The sequence below is a fragment of the Pyxicephalus adspersus genome, chromosome 10 (genome assembly GCF_032062135.1).
Source record: "Pyxicephalus adspersus chromosome 10, UCB_Pads_2.0, whole genome shotgun sequence".
In the NCBI taxonomy this organism is placed as follows: domain Eukaryota; kingdom Metazoa; phylum Chordata; class Amphibia; order Anura; family Pyxicephalidae; genus Pyxicephalus; species Pyxicephalus adspersus.
In genome coordinates this window covers 21,774,083-21,793,936 of record NC_092867.1, presented here as the reverse complement: position 1 = coordinate 21,793,936, position 19,854 = coordinate 21,774,083, and the positions used below count along the sequence as shown (strand labels likewise).

The 19,854-nt window shown below is 38.1% G+C and overlaps 1 protein-coding gene across 1 annotated transcript in view; it reads left to right on the top strand.

Moving 5' to 3' along the window:
* DNTT (DNA nucleotidylexotransferase) overlaps positions 1 to 19,854 on the top strand; it is a 176,225-nt gene that overhangs the window by 1,005 nt on the left and 155,366 nt on the right. The window contains exon 2 of the mRNA XM_072424484.1: positions 15,441 to 15,615. Coding sequence (XP_072280585.1) covers positions 15,441 to 15,615 — 175 coding nt within the window. The remainder of the gene's footprint in view (positions 1 to 15,440; positions 15,616 to 19,854) is intronic.

The window sequence follows — 19,854 nt, the reverse complement described above, 5'->3', positions numbered from 1 at the left end:
AACAATGCTTTAGAAATTTTATTCCCACAGAAATAATTAGACAATTGTAACTTGCTTGGACAAACATGATGGGACCCATAACCAGTTTATTGCACATCCTTTAGAGTTAATCCAGCAAACAAGTGATTCCAGTACCTCTCTTTGAGACTTCTTCACCTGTCCAAAGATAGTTTAGTTAAAAAAGTTAGTTTAGTTAAAAAAAACTAGACCAGTTTAGAAAATTGCTTCACCTGCATGAGGTTTGATGAATGCCTTCTCCATATTGTTTCAGTTCTTACCATATTGAATCAGAGCTAATATAAGGTCACTTATATGTGTATTTTGTGCTGTTATCATACTGGAGGATCCAGGACCTATGACTGAAACAGAGCTTATTCACATTGGAAAGGGTTGTGCTCCAAAATGCCTTGATGTCACATCAGATGTTGCAAAGCCCTCAAAACATAACTGGGTCTTCTCAATATCCATTGTGTTCTTTTCCTTGAAAGCTGCATTTTTCATTTATGGACATAAAGCTGATGTATCTTGTCAAAAAATTCTTTCTTTGTCTAAAAGGATATTCTCCCAGCAGCCTTTTGCCTTGTCCATATGTAATTAAGAATATTCCAGTTAAGTTTTTGTACATTTATGAGTCCTTTTGGGTCTACTTCTAATAAGCTATAAAAGCCTTTCAGTGGGATCAAACCAGACGGGTTAGACTTTACCCCACACTCATCAAAATTAACCCTCTCACTTGTCCACCAAATATCTTTTTCTTGGACCACTTTTGATGGGTACCAACCACTGTGTGATAGGAAAAGCCCACAAGACCAGCCATTTAGGAGATGCTCCGGACCAGTCATCCAACAATCACAAATGGACCCTTGAAAAAGTAATTCAGATCTTTATCCTTGCCAATTTTTTGACTTTCAGCAAATCACCTTTAAGGACTAACTGTGCACCTGCTGCCAAATATATCCCACTATTTGACAGGTAGTCATTGTTATACACACCTGCCAATGGTTTTATGGTGTAGCTGTCTGATGTATATTAGCAGGATCTACTGGTATTTGTGGGACTTTGCAGTGGGGCTAGGAGACTCTAAGTGCATATGCAATTATAATTGCTTCAGAGTATATTTTTGTTTTAATGGGAGACCATAATTCTACTGTAAGCTTTGCTAACCTAATTTCAGATTTGATTACATTTCTTAATTTATTTTCAGTGCCCTCAATCTTTTGGCAAATTAAAGTTTTCTTTTCTTGACATTCAAAATTAAAAACTATTCAGCCATATCCTTTTATTTTACTCATTGAAAATGTTTTTTATTTTTTTACTTAGGTATCTGCTAAAGAATTTTTGTTTACAAAATTTGTAATATTCATCATTTAGATTAAGTGTCTGTTTAGTTTTGTAATCAGCAAAACTAAATTGCCACTGAATTTTTAACCATTCCAAAAAATTCATGTGTTTAGCTATTGTTTCAGTATTTCATTACACACCAAATCCAAATATTTCAGTGTTATAGTGACTATTGTCCAGATGTTCCAGATTTGATTTGTTTTTTATGGTGGCTGCTATGATAAAAGAATGCAATGGGAATCTTGTAGAGCCTCACCTCTAGGTTAAAAAATAGTTGAAATATCAGTAGCAATTTTTTTTCTTTTTGCTGATTACAAACTAAACAGACACTGAAACTAAATGATGAATAATACAAATCTTGGAAACAAAAATTCTATAGCAGATATCTAAATATAGGAAAAAACATTTCATTGAGTCTTGCATCTCTTGTATAAGGAGCCTGTCTAATATTGTGGTAGAAAAGTCAAATTCTTTACTAGAACAAACAGCTTCTATGTTCTGGTTTGGGTATTTAAAATCACACATTAAGGACCTTGTTTCTTCTTGCTGCCTTTTCAATTTGTGGCCTCACTGAACTTTATCACAGTCGTTTATGTGAGGTGGGTTATACCAGATCCCAATTAGGTACATTACAGTTATTACTCACATAATGGATTTTTAGCCATAAAGGCTCCTACCTCCCTAAATATAAGGCTGGTGTGTGCCTGGGTTAAAAGACGTATTTATTAAAATACACTACATGTACATTTATCCATCTGGTATCTGGTAAAACATTACAAATACCTCTTGATCCTGCTAAAAATGTAGACAGCCCCTAGCTACCTGTAGGGAGCTGACAACATTGCCTATGCTGCACTAAAATCTCAAAATGTGTTGTCAGCACTTTGTGAGTATTTCCCGATGGAATATACATCAGATCCACTTCTTCTCATCTCTATACCATAAGACAGGGGTGTCAAACTCAAATACACAAAACTTAGACAAAGTCGCGTCCGCCTGCGCTAAACTTAAAGCCCCTGTAACTCCAAAAGCCTCCTGGCGTCTCCCACATGTAGCTGAGGGAGAGTGCTGGAAATGCCAGATGCGGCCAATGCGGGGCTAAATCTTATCAGTGGCCCGCTGCTGGAATTCCCTGTTCATTGAAATAGCAACGCTACTACAATTCCCGGAATTATTTGCATCTATAAAACAGTCCAATGTGGGGCCACGCATAGGCAGAGAGCCCGCTGGTCTATAGACGATACTAGGAATTGTAGTAGCGGCACTATTTCAATGCAGCGGCAGGCCAGCTGCAGTTCATATTTAGTATTCCTTTGGGTGCCAAAAAAAGAGCGTTGTGGGCCAGATTTGACCCGCGGCCCAGAGTTTGACACCCCTGCCATAAGAGGAAGATGTCACATTTATTACCCTAATCATTTCTGCTTTTTCTGTCTATTCTTCTGACTGGATGGATGTTAGTCTGGAGGAATGGGTGTTTCTAGACAGACTCCAGCCTAAGTAATGGCCACATATCATACTAAGTCTTCATGATTAAAAGAACTGAAATCCAATCAATGAACAGAGTGGCCAGAGATGTGTAGAGATGTTTAGTTTTTAATCCCTTGTGTTTTACATTCAAACAACCCATGATAACCCATAAAAAGCATCAGTGTTTTGTACCAGATTTTTGAGGTGTATTATAAATATCTGAGTTAAGCATTATAAATCAAGTGAAGATTCTCTTTGATTATCTATTCATGTGCAAAGTAAATCCCTACTCACTTTGAATACCAAAAATTAAGTGCAGATAACAGAAGCATATTTGAATGAATTTGAGTGCTCCTGCAAACTTGAAATTAATTTGTTCAAAAATAATTTGCTATTGTTTAGCAAATGTTTCCAACCCTGGACCAGGTTTACCCATGATAGTCTATCTTCTCCAGTCTTGGAAAGCTTTGATGAATCAGTTGCAATGTATTATCTGTAATGCTGCCCAGTGGTCAGTGCCTGGGCCTGTTCTTGACTTGTCCATTTGCACTTCTCATTCCTGATGGACCTCCACGGTATGGATGTTCGGTATATGGTACAATGTACTGTACATGTATGTGCATGTCATTGGCTTCCCGTACCAGTGTTGGTGTTTGAATTTGGGTTTTCCTTATATTCGATGCGAATATGGCTGTTCGAATTTGGATAAGTCCCCATTCATCACCTGTAATGCCTTGAGATTGTAGTGGAACTGCAGAGGTCTGCAGTTCAGTTTCCCACGTGACGTCACAATGGAACTGAACAGCAGATTACCTCTGCAGTTCCACTATGATCTCTAGGCACTACAGGTGATGAATGGGGACTTATCCCCATTCATCACCTGTAGTGTCCTGTATTCTTGGATAAAGAAACTATATCCAAGAATACATAGTACAGCGCTGCAACAGTGCTATCCAACAACACATACAACTAGTAATGGGCTGCAGAAGCAATCTGATTGCTCTTGCAGCCCTTAAAAGACCCTATTGACTTCAATAGTGTTCAAATTTGGCATTTGATCACCCCGAGAATTACTCACTATTTGATCGAATATCTGTTGACTCGAATAGTGAGATATTCGACCAACACTAATGGTAACACTACAATGATGTCGCTATACTGCAAATTCTATTGTACCGGATTTCATCATCTACGCTGAGAAACTTTCCAAGTCGTTAATAAACCAAGTCATCTTCCTATGTAGCAAACTGTGAAATGCAGGTCAAAATACAGCTTGTTGTATCGTTATGGAGCATCTGTTATGTTACGGTTGCATAATGCTCAGCTTTGTCATTTCTGCTATGTATAGCACAGTGTCCTGCGTCTGTTGCTGTGTGTGCCAAGAAATGGGCACAGCTGTACAGGTATCGGGGGAGCAGTGCCATCAGCAACCCTTCTGCTTCTACCACATCAGTGGGTATGGCACATATAAACATTCCCAGCTTTGCATCATAGACAACCATTAATGTGAATCTTTGTATAACAAAAAGATAAACCACAGGAAGCAAACGTTCCTTCTCCAACTGATTTTTCTTTGCACAGGAAAAATCAGACGGGGTCTGTGGTATTTCTAGTGAATGTAACAAGCTGCATATTTGTTGTTATAGATAAACAGGAAATTGAAGTATTCGCTATGGATTGAAGTATAATAATTGGCGACTGTACAAAACTCCAGGCAGAAATAAAAAAAAACAGTTATGTATAAATGCAAAAACAAAAAATATTGCATTTATTTTTTCATAAAAAGAACCTGAATACACATTTCTTTCTTAATATCAGCCAGTAGTATTGGCAGCATTAAAATATTCCTATTTAACCACCCACGTATATAGTCATTAACACATTCTTCATATGTTTTTGAGTACTATATATACATTCATCAGCCACTTTATTAGGCACATCTGTTCAACAGCTTGTTAAGGCAAAAATCTAATCAGACAAACACGTGGCAGCAACTCATTGTACACAAGCATATATACGTGGTAAAACAACCTGCTGAAGTTTACAAGTTTTTAGAATGGGGAAGAAAAGTGATTAAAGTTGCATGGTTGTTGGTGCCAGGGGGCTGGTCTGAGTATTTCAGAAACTGCTGATTTGCTGGGATTTAGCATACACATCCAACTCGAGGGTTTACAGAGAATGATCTGGAAAAGGGAAATTATTTAGTGAGTGTGTGCTCTTGGTAAAGATAACTTGTTGATGCCAGAAATCATGGAAGAATGACCAGACTGGTTTGAGCTGATAGAAAGGCAATAGTAACTCAAATAACTAGGTATTAAGGATTTAAAGATAACAGAGACCATTGATCCAGGGAACATCTTATTGCCTCATGGAGTCAGGATGGATTTTTTTCCCCTGTTGAAGCAATTTGTACCTGGTTTTTTTCCCTTCCTCTGGACCAGCTATGTCCTATAGGGTTTTATATCTGGGATATGTTTATTTCCCTAGGGGTTAAACTTGATGGACATACCGTATGTATTTTTACAACCTAACCTACTATGTAACTATGTAACTACTTGTTACATCTGAGGTATTCAGAAGAGCATCTCTGAATGTTCAACTCATAAAATCTTGAAGAAGATGGCTACAGCAGCAGAAGACCACAAAGGGTGCAACTCTTGTCAACAGACACCTGAAGGTACACTAAAATTGATAAGATTGGAAAAACATTTTCTGATGTCTGATGAGTCTCAATTTTTGCTGTGACATTTAGATGGCAGGGTCAGAATTTGGTGTACCATTTTGGTACCATGAAAGCATGTTAGCAGATCCATCCTGCCTTGCATCAACATTGGTGGTCTAATGTGTGGGGGATATATTCTTGGCACACTTTTGGCCCCTTAGTACCAACTTAGCATCATTTAAATGCCACAACCTACCTTAGCTTTGTATACCAATCTTCTAATGACTGCTTCCAGCAGGATAATGTACTTTGACTTTTAAACTGCCACAGCGGTGTGATGTGTGTGTGTGTGTGTGAGTATGTGTATATACATATATATATATTGTGGTAAATTACTGGGGGTTGCTCATGTTAACAGGATGCTTACAGGGCAGATTAGAGGCAGTGGACTCTTAAAGTCCAAAATAACAGCAGGTTTATTTGTTTAGGCAAGTGTTACACTCTCCGGCATGTCACAACAAAAATAACAAACAGTAGCATAACTGGGCCTTTGGCTACCTCACTTAGCTGCCCTCTCTTACTAACACACACTAAATTAACACTGTTTCATTCACAGTTCCAATCTAGTTTAGCCCGCTGGTTTTCCTGGAGCTCTGTCCCGTCTTATGCTGCCTGGTACCCACTCCCTTCACCTGCCTGGAACAGATTCTGGCTCTATTCTGGTCCAAGGCCCTAAAGAACCAGGTTTCTTTCCTAAAAAACCTATCCAAACATCCTCGCTTTCATTTCACTGGAGCCTTTAATGCACTTTCCTGAGACCTTTAGTGACACCCTGTCACAATATATATCTATGCAAAATTGTGAATATAGCTATTTGCCTAATTCTGTTTGTTTCTATTATTACCCACATTATCTGGCTATTGTATTACTAGTGGGTGATCTAGAGGGGCATAAATAGAAAACATTGCTCACCAATCCATCACAACCCATGAGTGGTTGCCTGTGACTGTCAAGAGGCCACTGATGTCTTTCACTTGTTCAACATCTCTGTCAGCCTCAGAGTCTGCATGATACAGTCCTCACGTTTGTACTTGAAGCTCAAAATTAAATTAAGTTTGATAAGTCAAATTTCTAGATCAAGCAGGCTCAATACATGTTTTGCCATTGTTTCTCTGAGCTGAAGATTCCATAGCATATTAAGAATCTAATTATGGCCTTTGCAAATGTATGTAACCCAAAGTGTTAAACACGATAAGTAGGTATGAAGTGGTTGTCATGGCCATTTTACACCTTACATCTGCAGATATTTTCACAACAATGAATCATAAATCTGTGATAAACTATTTATTCTTGGTTATTCTATTTTTATGTTCTAGATTATCCCAAAATTGAATGTACATCTATACAAATGTTAAAGTGCAAAATGTCAAACCTTTCAACCCATTTCTTTCCCCCCACCCATTTGCCACCCAACGTATCCTGAAGGATCAAATGTTTCCTTACTTTGTATAAAAAGATATACTTATTTAAATCTGACATTAAGGTCCCTTTACATCACTGCTTTTTGTTCAGGGGACCACCACCAATTTAGAGGGCACCTGAGATGGACAATCATTTCCTGTCCCTTCCTGCTGCCATCTTCTGCTACTCCATTCAGAAAAGGACTTTTCAGCGGACAACCAATTGAGAAGTGTTCATGTCCCCCCCTGGATGCAAACAGAGGTAGACGGGGTTAGCATTTCATGACTGCATCTTAAAGGGGACAAAAGAAAGTTTTAAGAGAAAGGTTTAACAGAATCCAGATGATAAAGTGTAAATTGACCAAACAGATTGCTGAACTGCATTTAAAAGAGCCCAAATTCCTTATAATAATATAAGTTATAAAATATTATTTAAAAAATATTCTTTCTGCAACTCTATTTATGTCTTAACTCACATTTTTAACTAAGTGACACCAGGACAAAGGGGTGAGCAGTTGTCACCAGGACAGAATGCATTGATGTGATGATGTGTTTTTTTGGGGGGGTCTTCAATGGAGCTTCCCATATCTGGACACAGATTACTGATCAATTAATGCAGAACCTCTGTTGTACGGGGATGGCAAACATGAGGATTCCCAGGGAATCCTGTGAATCTCCTGTGAATCATCCTGTTATAACTTCCTCGATCTTCTGATGGTTTCGCGAGATCGGTTCGCCAAAATTTCGCATAACCATTGGAAGTTCAAGAGGCATTCTCACTCATCCCTAGTTGTCAACTTTTCTTGTTTTTTTGACCATCGTTGGCCAGGTAGGGATGTGGAGAACAGTGCCAAGCATGCACCAAACCATGCATGTACAGTCTTGGCATTACTTTATCTTCCCAAAAAAATCATTGAACTGGGGGTGCTGTGGCAGGTAGGTCTGCCCTATAGTGCAAATATTCTACGTGGATTTGCACCATGCAGAAATAAACCTGGGCACTGGCACTGGAGTCTAAGACTATTTTAATGTAATAAGAAACCTTTTAGAAATAAAAAAACAGGGCCTGCAGAGAAATATTTCTATGTTGCATGACCAGAAGCTATGATGGTTGTGTGCTCATTGATTGTAAAGCTTAGGTATAAGTAGTTTTTTTTGTTGAAAGGTTTAAGAATACTTTAATTCCTAAATGTTATTTCCCTTTGAGTTTAATAAAGTTCTATATACAAGTATTACATATTGATTTATATGTCAGGGTTGCTTTTTTCACCTATTGTTTTACTGCTTTAACTTTAAAAGATTTTGGATATACAGAACGCAGTGTTATGTATGGAATATCCCGTAAGAAAATTCTCAAATAAGCGGCTCTGTTACAAAGTAACAGTAGGTGGCAGGATGTCGTTTCTGTTATATCTGTATCGTGTTCTTAATTGAACTGTGACTTTGTCAGTGGTAGAAATGCAGCTGAAGGCAATGTTTTATTAAAAAATATGGAAAAGCTCTTATTTTTTTTCAATTGTATGCAAGCACCCGATTCTGAGACCTACTTGATGATTTTAAAATAAAAATAATAAAACTATGAATTTAATTTACTAAAGTTGAAGCAAACTTGACTTTCTCTAACCTGGCTACTGCAAAAAATGTCCTTGATGTAAAGGCAGCTTGCAGATAATGGTGCCGGGGTCATTTTAAATAAGGATACTATTATACTTTTAATCTAAAAAGTAGATTTGCAAGTTAATAATACTTTTAAAGATAGCGGACTTATGTCCATATTTTAAACTTTATATACTTAAGAAAGAAGAATCTTTTTTTAAAGCTTCGTATGATCATTATATCTACAAATACAATATACAGAGTAAATGTAGATAATTACCAAACCCTGTGCAAGATTTAGGTAGCAACATTTGGAAAATAGGACTAAATGCTTTCTCCCTACTCCTTGTGACCAAGCCAATCACTATCTCCGGGCTGCCCAACAGGCACTGTGCAGGTGTGGCTAGTGCAAAAATATTTCTGCTAAAGGTTTTTAACATTTTGGTGAAAAGTGGCCATTTGATAAAGATAAGCAGAGCCGCCATCAGTACTTGGTAAACTTCCTGGGCTCCCTTCCTCCATGTCTAAAAGTTTCAGCACTACTAAAGTCAGGCTCTTTTGATCATGGCCTGGGACAAGTACCCCTTGCCACCCCCCTTGTTGGCAGCCCTGCAGATAAGTAATTATTTTGAGCAGAGGATTGAGATTAAATATTGTTAGTAAGGAGGTGCCAAAAAAATTAGTACTCTTTGTGTAAAAAATGCAATTATTCTTTAAAGTAGTGACCCCCAACCTTCTTTGCACCATGAACTGTTTTTTATTCAAGAAAAAAATTCAACAGACTAGGTCTATCCGTCCGGAGGTTTCTGCCAATGAGACCCACGTTGTTCTGGTATGCGTCTTAGGCCTGGCAGGGGGAACCCCAGGAGCCGACATCTTCTTCTCTATTTTTCGGATTCTTCTTCCTGCGTCACCCGATCTCGTCCTGTGGAGACGCAAGATTAGATGACGTAGATTGGGGAAAATTTGCGCATGCATGAGATCGGCAATTTTTTTCTCATAATGAAAGGGTTCCTTCTGTGCATGCCCTGAGATTAGGGCATGCGCAGAAGGAGCAGCTAAGACCCTCCTTGGGATGCGTTGCGTAGGCATACCGGGAAGCTTTGCGCTCCCAATAAGTCTTGACCGCTGAGACGATCAAGACATAGGGGGGTGGTGCTGTCGCTGTTGCACAAGCAAACAAAATGTTTACTTTAAATAAAAGGATTGTCTACCCTTCTATGTAAAGTAAAAATTCGGAGTCTATGTATGCTTTAATATGAAATACGTGAATAAGCCCTACCGTGACCATACTTATTTAGGGTACCCTATCGGTGAGTTTTAATGGACAAATGTAGTATACTTTTGATGTAAGTTTTGCATGTTCTAAGATCATTCAGAATTCATTTCAGGTGCATTTGACCTGCAGTTGGTCTGCCTCTGTTTCACGTTCATTCCCATTCAATTGAATTGGGGAGAAGCTGTTCCAAAGTGAACCCATTGACATTGACTCCCTAAGCTTCTCCTGGTAATCAGAACCTGTTGCACATACTTTGAACACTTTGTTATTCATTTAAAATCAGCATGGCAATTAATGAGATAAAAAGCCCAAATTTCCTTGCTTCTCTATAATCTCCAACTGCTGCAAATTATCAGTTGTAAGATGCTGAAAAACAGGGGAACGCAGTATGACTTCCAAAGAGTGTATTTATTTCAGTGACTCATCTAAAAATGAAACTATTTGACTAATTTCTGTGGGTTACCATCGCTGTGAGGCAGTTAATAAATTCCACCCATAAATGTGACTTCTGGTTTGCGCAGGAGAAGCATGACACTGTGGACTCGGTTAATAAGAACCTCTCCTACAGGAATACAATATTTTCAAAGGCAATTGCTGGAAAGGAGTGACATTTGTGAGAAAAGCATTTTAAAACCCTTACCTAGGATTGAAAGTGCTGCCTAGGAGGAATAAATATGACTTAAAATATTCATATTTTCATGACTTTTTATGAACTCATTAAGAATAAGAGGAATGTGTGCAATTTGTTCCTGTTGGCAAGTCAGATTTACTCTCTGTAAATGGAAGAGGAAAAATTGAAGTTCCTTTCAGTAATAAAAATAGGCACAAAAGCAAGATTTTACGCCAGAAACCCGCCGCAGCCACGCTTCTTTTTGATGTGGGGGATTCATACATTAAAAAGAGCTCCCGTTGTCCAAATTCCATCTGATTAATTATTCATTATTTACTGAGACATGCTCTTGTTCATAAAATAGAAGCATAGCATAATTTGTGATATGAAATTTGCTGCTTAAAGTGAAGCCTCGGTAATAAGCTGTAGACATACTTGAAACCGTTTACCCCAAATTCTGGATGAGTGGCCCATTGGACTACAGAAATATGTGCAGAGAGTAAAAGTGATGGTAGTTTAATGCTACACTTCAGGCTAAATACACCACTAAAATACATTAGGAAGAGATGTTCAACCATGAAAGAAATTGTTTTCTGTCCATCTATTTTTCAGATATGTGCAGTTGTATGCAACAGCAGAGCCAGCTTGGTGACCGGACTTTCCTTTACAGCACTGAAGCAATGCAGCTTAGTCACCTCCCCGCCCCCAGACTGTGATTGGACAGTAAATGCACACCCTCAGCACACTGATTAGTAATCCTTTTATTCTCTAAGCTCCTTTCTTCTGTTGGAGGGTTACTTGCCACCCAATACATGCTGTAGCTCACCTGTTTAGCTTAAATGTCACTGCTCCCACTTTAAATCTCATTAAAAATAGGTAGAGATTATTGATTTCGGAACTTTAAGAGCATTCAATCATACTCAGTATATTTAATATATAAATAGAATTTAAAACATATATTTATTCAAGATTTAGTTAAAGTACATAAAATCATCAAATTCTTTTTTCAATTTACATACGGTAGTTGGTCTGTTTTAGGTCAAGAGACTTTAAACGTTTAACGTGTTTCACAGAGCTAAGTCCGCTTCCTCAGGAACAAAAACAGCCTATATTCGCAGAAATATTCATAATTAATCTGTTTAAAATTCGCAAACATTTATAAATACATATGTATTCACAATTACTCACAGTATTTTTCTTTTATGGCTCCCAGGTTTGAATACCCAGACCAGCTAAGCAATCTTTTTAGTATAGATAAAAGGCCACCATTTGGGAGAGATGAGGATTCTTTTGGAAGTAAATATTATTTATATATCAAATATTTTATTTTATTCATCATCCAATTTTCCTGTAACCACTCCACCGAATCTTACATTTTACCACCATGTGAAAGCATCACCATCATGCCCCTCTTATTTATAATGGTACTTCCGATCTAGATTTCTTTGCTTCCCCTTATCTTATAGTTAAACTTTTAAAATTAAACTTGATATATATATATATATATATATATATATATATATATATATATATTTAATCTTATATTTGCCTTACACCTACTCTATGGGTTACCCTCCACAATGGCTATTCCGCACCCTTCTTTAACAAAAAAAAGTGATTTAAATGCCTCTTTTACCTACCTTATTTTTTGGTCAGTTGACCTTCTGATCCTAAGTCTCTCTTAAGCTACGTACACACGTCAGATTTTTATCGCCCGATAATCGACATCGGCCAATTATCGGGCGAAAATCTGCCGTGTGTACAGTCGGTGTCGTCCATCGTCCGGACGACCGACCTGCCGGATCCACGGACGATGGTACGACAGCCGATCCTAATGAAAGGGAAGGGGAGAGCGCGCAGCAGGGTGCCGCTCCGTCGCTCTCCCCCTCCCCTCTCCATAGAGCATGAACGGTGCTGTATGTACAGCATCGTTCATGCATCGTGCAGTCCCTTGTCGTTGGAAAGGATCGTGAAAGATCCTTTCCAACGACAAAAATTGCAAGTGTGTACGCAGCTTTAGTCTATGTGTATGAGGTCTAGTTTATTTTTTGGGTGTTAATGTCACATCTTTAAATGGGGGGGGTCATCTTAGGATCTAAAAGAGAGACTGCTGGCACAAAAGAGGACTCTCTGGCACAGTCTCATAATCGCAACCAAATGGACCTACTGGTCTCCAAAATCTGAAAATGCTATTATTAAGGGATGGAGGATTTGAACAGTGTTAAAGAAAGCCTGAATGCATGAGAGCGGTAAGAGTGGGATTACAGTTTGCCCTGAAATAGCCGTCAGTTTTGATGTTGATTGGAGTTTAGCACTGGTTGTATGCATTATTTTGAATTGAGATATTTTGTTGTATGATTTACTATGCGTTACCCCAAACCAATGCCTGGATTGTTTTTTTTTTTGCCTGATGTATATAGAGTAGAAGGACATTTTTACATATGTAATAATATAAATAAATGGACAACTACTATTTGCTACAAATATGTAGATTACTTATGTGTGATTGATTTTGTATTATTTTCCTATAGTGTGAGCATAATGTTTTATCTCTACCATAGGCCATGGATTTTCTAAAATGAGCCACAGTAAAAGAATTATAGGAAAAGGTTTATTATTAGCTACCGTGAAGATTTTTAGGTAACTTTTTCATAAGAGTTTTTATTCATCTTCTCAATACCTATAAAAGAATCTGTGGTATATATATATATATATATATATATATATAAAAGTGGAATCATTTTACCATAGTCCTCTCTTACAACCACTATTATGCCATTTAAATTACAGGATATAAATTCTTATTTGAACCTGGTGGCATATTTAGAATGTTTAGTTCAATCTGAAAGGTATAGGTGACAGAATAAAGTGCCAGCTCTTGTTTTTGGTTCTGACATATGTTTGTGGTTCTGTTGGATGGATTCTGTAATTCCAAGTGACAGAGTATGACCTGCTCTGTCTTGCTACATAGTATATCATCATTTCTTGTTTATCATTGTGCCAGTCAACTTTCTATAATTTCTGTGTATTGATAGTGTCAGTTGTGTGGCTGAAAACTAATGTAAAAATCAGCTTTTATTTCACTTTTGCTCGATGATCATTGTTAAATGATGGCAACCTTCGACTGTGAATCTATAGGGCTGGGTTAAAGATTATTCATTTCGTAAAATTAATGTTAGCTTTTTATTTTAAGTGAACCAATGTATTAGGCTAAGTGAACAATTCACTGTGTAAGAGTCTTTATTGTTTAATAAATCAACGCTTGTTGTGGTCAGCTCACAGCTAGGGATGAGCGAGCAAAATTTGAGCGAGCAAAAATTGTAACCGGGCCTTTCTCGCTTACAGAACATTTAAGCGAGAGCAGCCTTGTGATTCCCTACAAGGTCGTGTTCTTGTCAAATTTAGAGTTCATCTGAGTTCGCCTGCAGTCACAGCTGATTGGAGGCACCCCCATGATCACTGGGTTGTATTTATCAATAATCACAGCCCAACGACAGTGGGAACTGAACTCAGATGAACTCACCTGCAGTCACAGCTGGTTGGAGGCATGTGAAATTTCGCAGACCCATCAGAAGTTCGGGGAAATTGTCACGAGACTGTCAGAGGCATTCTCGCTCATCCCTACTCACAGCATTTTTAGGATCTGTGTACAGGGGCATTGCTGTCAAATGTATGCAAATACATTGTAACTCAAACACATTCAGATGCAAAGGCTGCATTTGACCAAACTTGTCTTTAATGCAAACATGCTTTGAATAGGTATGGCTGTACAGATCAAATGCAAAACATGGCAGGTCAAATGCAGCCTCAGAACTGTCATCTACAATGCATCAATAATGTAACTGGTGTTCTTTCCTCTGATCTGCATTTTTCAATGCATGTCAAATGCAAGCATTGATGGACATTTGAATCATCAAAAGGCCCTTGTGTACACAAGCCCACTGTGGGCCAGGGGCCATAAAGGACTAAAGAACAGTGACTGTCTGGACCAATCTTTTACATGCCACCCACATCAATGTCTTTCTTTCTAGCTGATCTGCCATTGTGTCGGACTATGAGCTCAGCCATGACATGGATTGTGTGCCAATAATGCCAAAGCCTCTGTCCTTCTCCATATCCCGTACAATGAGGTTTTGTCACAAATGCACAGAAGACGCTGGACAGTAGACTTTGAAGAAATCTGCTGAAATTTTTGGACTGATAGTATTTGAAATATAATTTAATGATATAATATTAAATTCAGCATGACAGGTATAAAGAACAAGATTTCCATTATGTTATAGATATTTTAGAACTTAAAGCAGAGCTGTCCAATTGAAGTTATGCAGTGTTCAATGCAATCAATCAGTCTAATAATTTGGCTTGGACCTTTTAGTCGTCACACAAATAAGCTTTGACTATGTAGAAGAAGGACACGTCTACAAGTCCATTAGGTGTTCTGCAAGGAATATGTTAAAAAAGGAGAGCAATATGTTAATAAAAAGTAACACTCTTTCACTCTAGTCTGGGGGAGTAAAAAGACCTTGAAGTGTCATTGAACTCCTGTAAAGTATGACAAAGCTGCAATCAACTCAAGGCTGCATGGGTATTAATGTAATCCGTTGGCAGGTAAAAATCTTATACATGTATTTAGCTCTTTGCCTGGAGTTCAGCTTTACGTTACTTTGTGATATGGTTGGAGTCATTACTGCCACAGTACTGCTAATAGTACAGACATGAAAATAGAAATATTGTTTTCATAGGGGTCTATTTATAAAGTATTTGCCTGTCAATTCCACGGACATCCGGCTGCTTTTTTATTAGATGGTACAGCATTTACTTTTGTGACTGTTGGTCTTTGGTCACTAGGTAGAAGAATGAGTCTTAGTTTTAATACTAGACTGAACAATGCATAGGGATTTGAAAGGCTGTGAGCCATCCAACAGCTGTATTGATGGGTAAAGAATTAATAAATACAGCCCATATACATTCTTTTTTTTTTGTAAAGCTTTGGTTAAATAATTTTCTCCCTCTGTTTTATTTCAGAGATTGCGTCACTCATATTGTGGCTGAGAACAACTCTAGGGCTGAAGTTGTGGAATGGCTGAAATCTAAGAAGTTGAACGATGTTATTAAGTATCAGATTGTTGACATCTCCTGGTTCACCGAGTGTATGGGAGCTGGATGTCCCATTAAGATAGAAAGCCGGCACCAACTCATGGTAAGCCCCCAATTATCAATATCCTGATGATGTATGGAATATAGTAAGCTTGTAGGGTGAGAAAAATGAGCTGTCTCTGGCTTAACACTTCATCATTGACCAGGAACATGCATATAGCCAGTCAAGGCCTGTTGGATTTGCTTGGGTGATTATTGTTCATTTTCAGGCATGTGTACAGATGTTTCTAAACAGTAAATGATTGTGGATGTGCAGTCAGTGGTTGGTTGACATATTTACAATTGAAGGAAGCTGTGGATTGTGATAGCGTTCATATCAATTTTATTTTGTTTATTTCTTTTATTTAGTGTCTTTACATAATGTTACACACCACCCTTTTATTTTGTTTTAGCTTGAATAAATTGACTGGAATACAGCTTTAAAGCAAACAATTAGATAATAAGATTTATTTATAGACTTGTAAAAGCAGCCATTTCTACTCATCTTTCCAGCAGTCTACGTCTTAAAATGTAACCATTTTACTGCTCCATGGTTGCTCAACATTTCTCAGTGTTTCCCCTGCCCCAGGCCATGGTCTCTGGAGCAGTGGTCGCCAACCTTTTGGACGTCACGGACCACAAATTTTAAAGATTCGGGACAACACATGCGCGGGGAGTCATGTGCCACTCAAAGGGGAAGAAACTTACCCCAATGTGACGTCATGATAATAGAACCCACCAACTCCAGAGACACAACTCGCCCACTGGTCTGAGTCTTCAATCCGTGTGGGAGACATGGTCCACGTCTCTGGCCAGTACACCCCCCAGCGGGGTCCTTCTCCTGACTTCCAAAATGTTCTCGCGGACCACCTATTGGTGATGGCTGCTCTACAGGGTGTATTTAGAACGTCCAACTGAACAGTGCAGCTAGAAGAACTGTTACACAAGAAGCCTTATGGTTGGATGTAAGTGAGCTGATTTTCTCTTTTTCTCCCTCCCTCTTTTTTTTACCTCTCTCTCTCTCTTGCTCTTTTTCTCTCCTTTTCTCACTTCCTCTCTCTTTCTTATGCTTCCTCTGTCACACCTCATTTCGACCTGCTTTGGGGTCCAGCAATCCTGTGTCACTTTGCACCACAGCTCTGGTTCCTAAAGAACTGTTGTCTGCACATTTGACAGCAGGCGTCTCTCTCTACCACTCACTGTCACCCCCATTCATTCTCTTTGGAGCTGCCACCAGGAGAGGATACATGTACCATCTACCCCAAGGCAATAGTTCCTTGGCATAAGGGACCGCCTGGGAGGAGCAGCCTAGGGGAGCAAAAAGTACAAATCTGTCCCTGCTCGTATTCCAATATTTGTGACCCAGAAGAGCAAACGATTACATGCAGCAGGGGAGAATGTATTCAAATCATTTCAAATCATTCAAATGGGTCAAATACCTGCAGAGCTTTAGGGCAATGAATTGGCAGGGTCTAAAAACTTGGACTGTTGGAGAGGTAAGTATAGGTGGCTTTTTTTTTTTACAGGTCTTCAATAAGTGTCTTTTGGAGACACTTTTAAATAAAGATAATTTTACATTGAGCCTCCTGCAATCTCCTATTCTATTAGCATTCAGACATAAGGTCAGTAGTGCCAACTAATGGCTGCATAGTACAAATGAAGCTTGCAAAGTAGAGTAGAGAGAACATAGATGACCACTTCAATGATTTGGTTTTCCATTATCTCAATGCCGTTGACCTCCTTTCAGTCAGTTCTTGTCTACATACCCATTATTGAAGGCTGCATGGTATTTCACATAGGTAGGTAGATAGGTAGGTTTTCTGATGGTGCAGTGGTAAAACAATTTTAGTCTTCATTAAAAATTTGTGTAACATTTTCACAAGGCAGGGTCACCCTATAACAGGTCGCCCCTAGTCAAAAACCCTCGAGGCAGCACCACTAGATATTTCATTGATAGCTGCAGATTTAAAATATTGTAAATGACATAAACAAGTCAAATCCTATTTGAGAATTTCATGGCTGTGTTTTCACATATACTTTAGGTATTTTTTATTCATTTGAATATTGCAACCATCACAAAATTTAAGCCGACAAAGTAGAAGCAACACAGCAGATGGAGCCTCGCTGTTAGGCTTAAAACAATTGCTCGCCAGAAAATGTGTTTTCTCTCTCAGCAACAAGAAGCTGTTTGCCATGCTAAAGTAAGACCTGCTGCTGAAGAAAGAGTGTAAATATGTGCATGTAAATAAGGACCAACCGAATCTATTATTGTCATTGTGTACTTCTTTCCAATGGACATCTGCTGTGTGGGAAAGCTGGAACATAGATGTCCTGACAATCAGTGATACTTTTTTTATTATTGATTGCGATATTGGCATGCTGCAGGTTTGATGGTACTTACATTTGCACTATTACCTTTATAAAAGTTAGTAAACTTCTTAAAAAAGTTTTCCGAGTACAAGATATGCAATGCAAATGAGCACTTGGTCTTTATTTCCCTACAACAGCCGGTCCTATTAATATGGTAATAAGGTCAGTGGTCTCATGCAGGGTTGCCACACACCAAATCACTTGTTTTCAACTTTAGAGCATAACTGCTTGTCCTGAGGTACACTCATTGAACTTTCAATGCATTAAAATGTGGATTAGATTAAAAAAAATATAAAAAAAAAACAATTTAGATAATTAAAAAGCAGAGCATCAACTTATCATAAAGGTACTTTTTAAAAAGAAATGTATAGAGGTTTTCTTTTATATTTTTAGTACAATATGCAAGTCTAAACATCTGCATTTATTGCAAATTATTGTTGTAAATTATTTATGCTTTATTGCATTTTATTATTACGCAGTGCTTTGTCCAGCCAACAAATTGAGTGCTTGAATCCTTTTCCCATATTCAGACATCCTAACATATTGAGCCTCTTGTTTGCAGAACTTGAAGTTAGAGAAATGGGAATAATATAAAATTGTGATCAGACAGGTTCTTTATTGCAGAAGGAACAGGTGCTGCCCTTTCTACAGCAAAAAAAACATATGTGCCAGTTCACAATATTTTCGATAATGCATAGTACATTTGGCTGCGCATGTGCAGCTCAGTGTACAGTCCCAGCATAGCTGGGTACCAGGAATAAATATACTCTTGTGCTATTATGCTATTATTAGATAGAAAAAACTATTTTAAAAACATATTTATAAATGATCTTCTGAGTGACCTTGATGTTGAGTCCTGTTGTCCTTTACAGCCTCACCTAAATGTGGAAGCAGGAGAGGAAAGTTGTACGGCCCCAGCTCATTATCACGAGTAGTAACACTCATAATAGATAATGATGATTTAAGAGTTAAGAGTTGCACAGTTAAGAGTTGCATTTCAGCCTACCTACAGACCTAGTTATACTAACCTTCCCTATAATTCCTTACCAATCAGCCGAAGCCAGGAACAAGCCTTGTGTAAGATGCATGTTGGATACTGTTATAACAAACACAAGATTTAGGATTGATGATGGTGCAGCACGGTTGGCTCACTGGCCTTTTCTAACACTAGGTCACAGGTTCGATTCTTGGCCTTGACATTTTCTGCTTGGAGTTTGTAAGTTCTCCCTGTGTTTGCATGGGTTTCCTTTCACATCTCAAAAACATGCAGTTAGGTTAATTGTCTTTCCCTCAAAATTGGCCCTATTGATATGTGACTTTGGTAGGCCTATTGATTGTGAGCCCTTTGAGGGATAGTTAGTAATAGGACTACGAACTTTGTAAAGTAACATGTTGGTGTTGGGTATTTCAAATAGAAGACTGCATCAATGGTAAGTATTAATGGTCAGAGTATAGTTACAAATAGTTACAAAGTTACACATTTTCTTTATTAGTTGTAAGAATAACATAATACGTTGAGTCTTTACTTTTATTGCCTAAAATAATTTAACCAACATTCAGTGAAAGTTTTACTGAATAATTGATTGATTGTTATGAGCTTAAATCCTATTTTCCTTCTCTGGATTTGTGGAGGATGTAACAAGAATGCAAAGATTTTCCCTTGTTTCAGCAATATCTTTAGGATTCTTTTGTGTGTAAGGGTACACGGCATCTAAGTTGGGGTCAACTGCATCAATGAGGATTAGGTGGCGTTTTTAGAAAGGCCTATTAGATAATTTACTACTGATCCTGTGATCCTGCAGGTTAGGGCCCACACGTATGGTAGTTAAAAAAAAGGCTTGTTAAAGCTTGTCAATGCTTAAAACACTCTAACAAGCAATTCCTAAGCTTTTCTTATGGCACAGCAAAGCCTGGGTCATTCAAAACACATCAC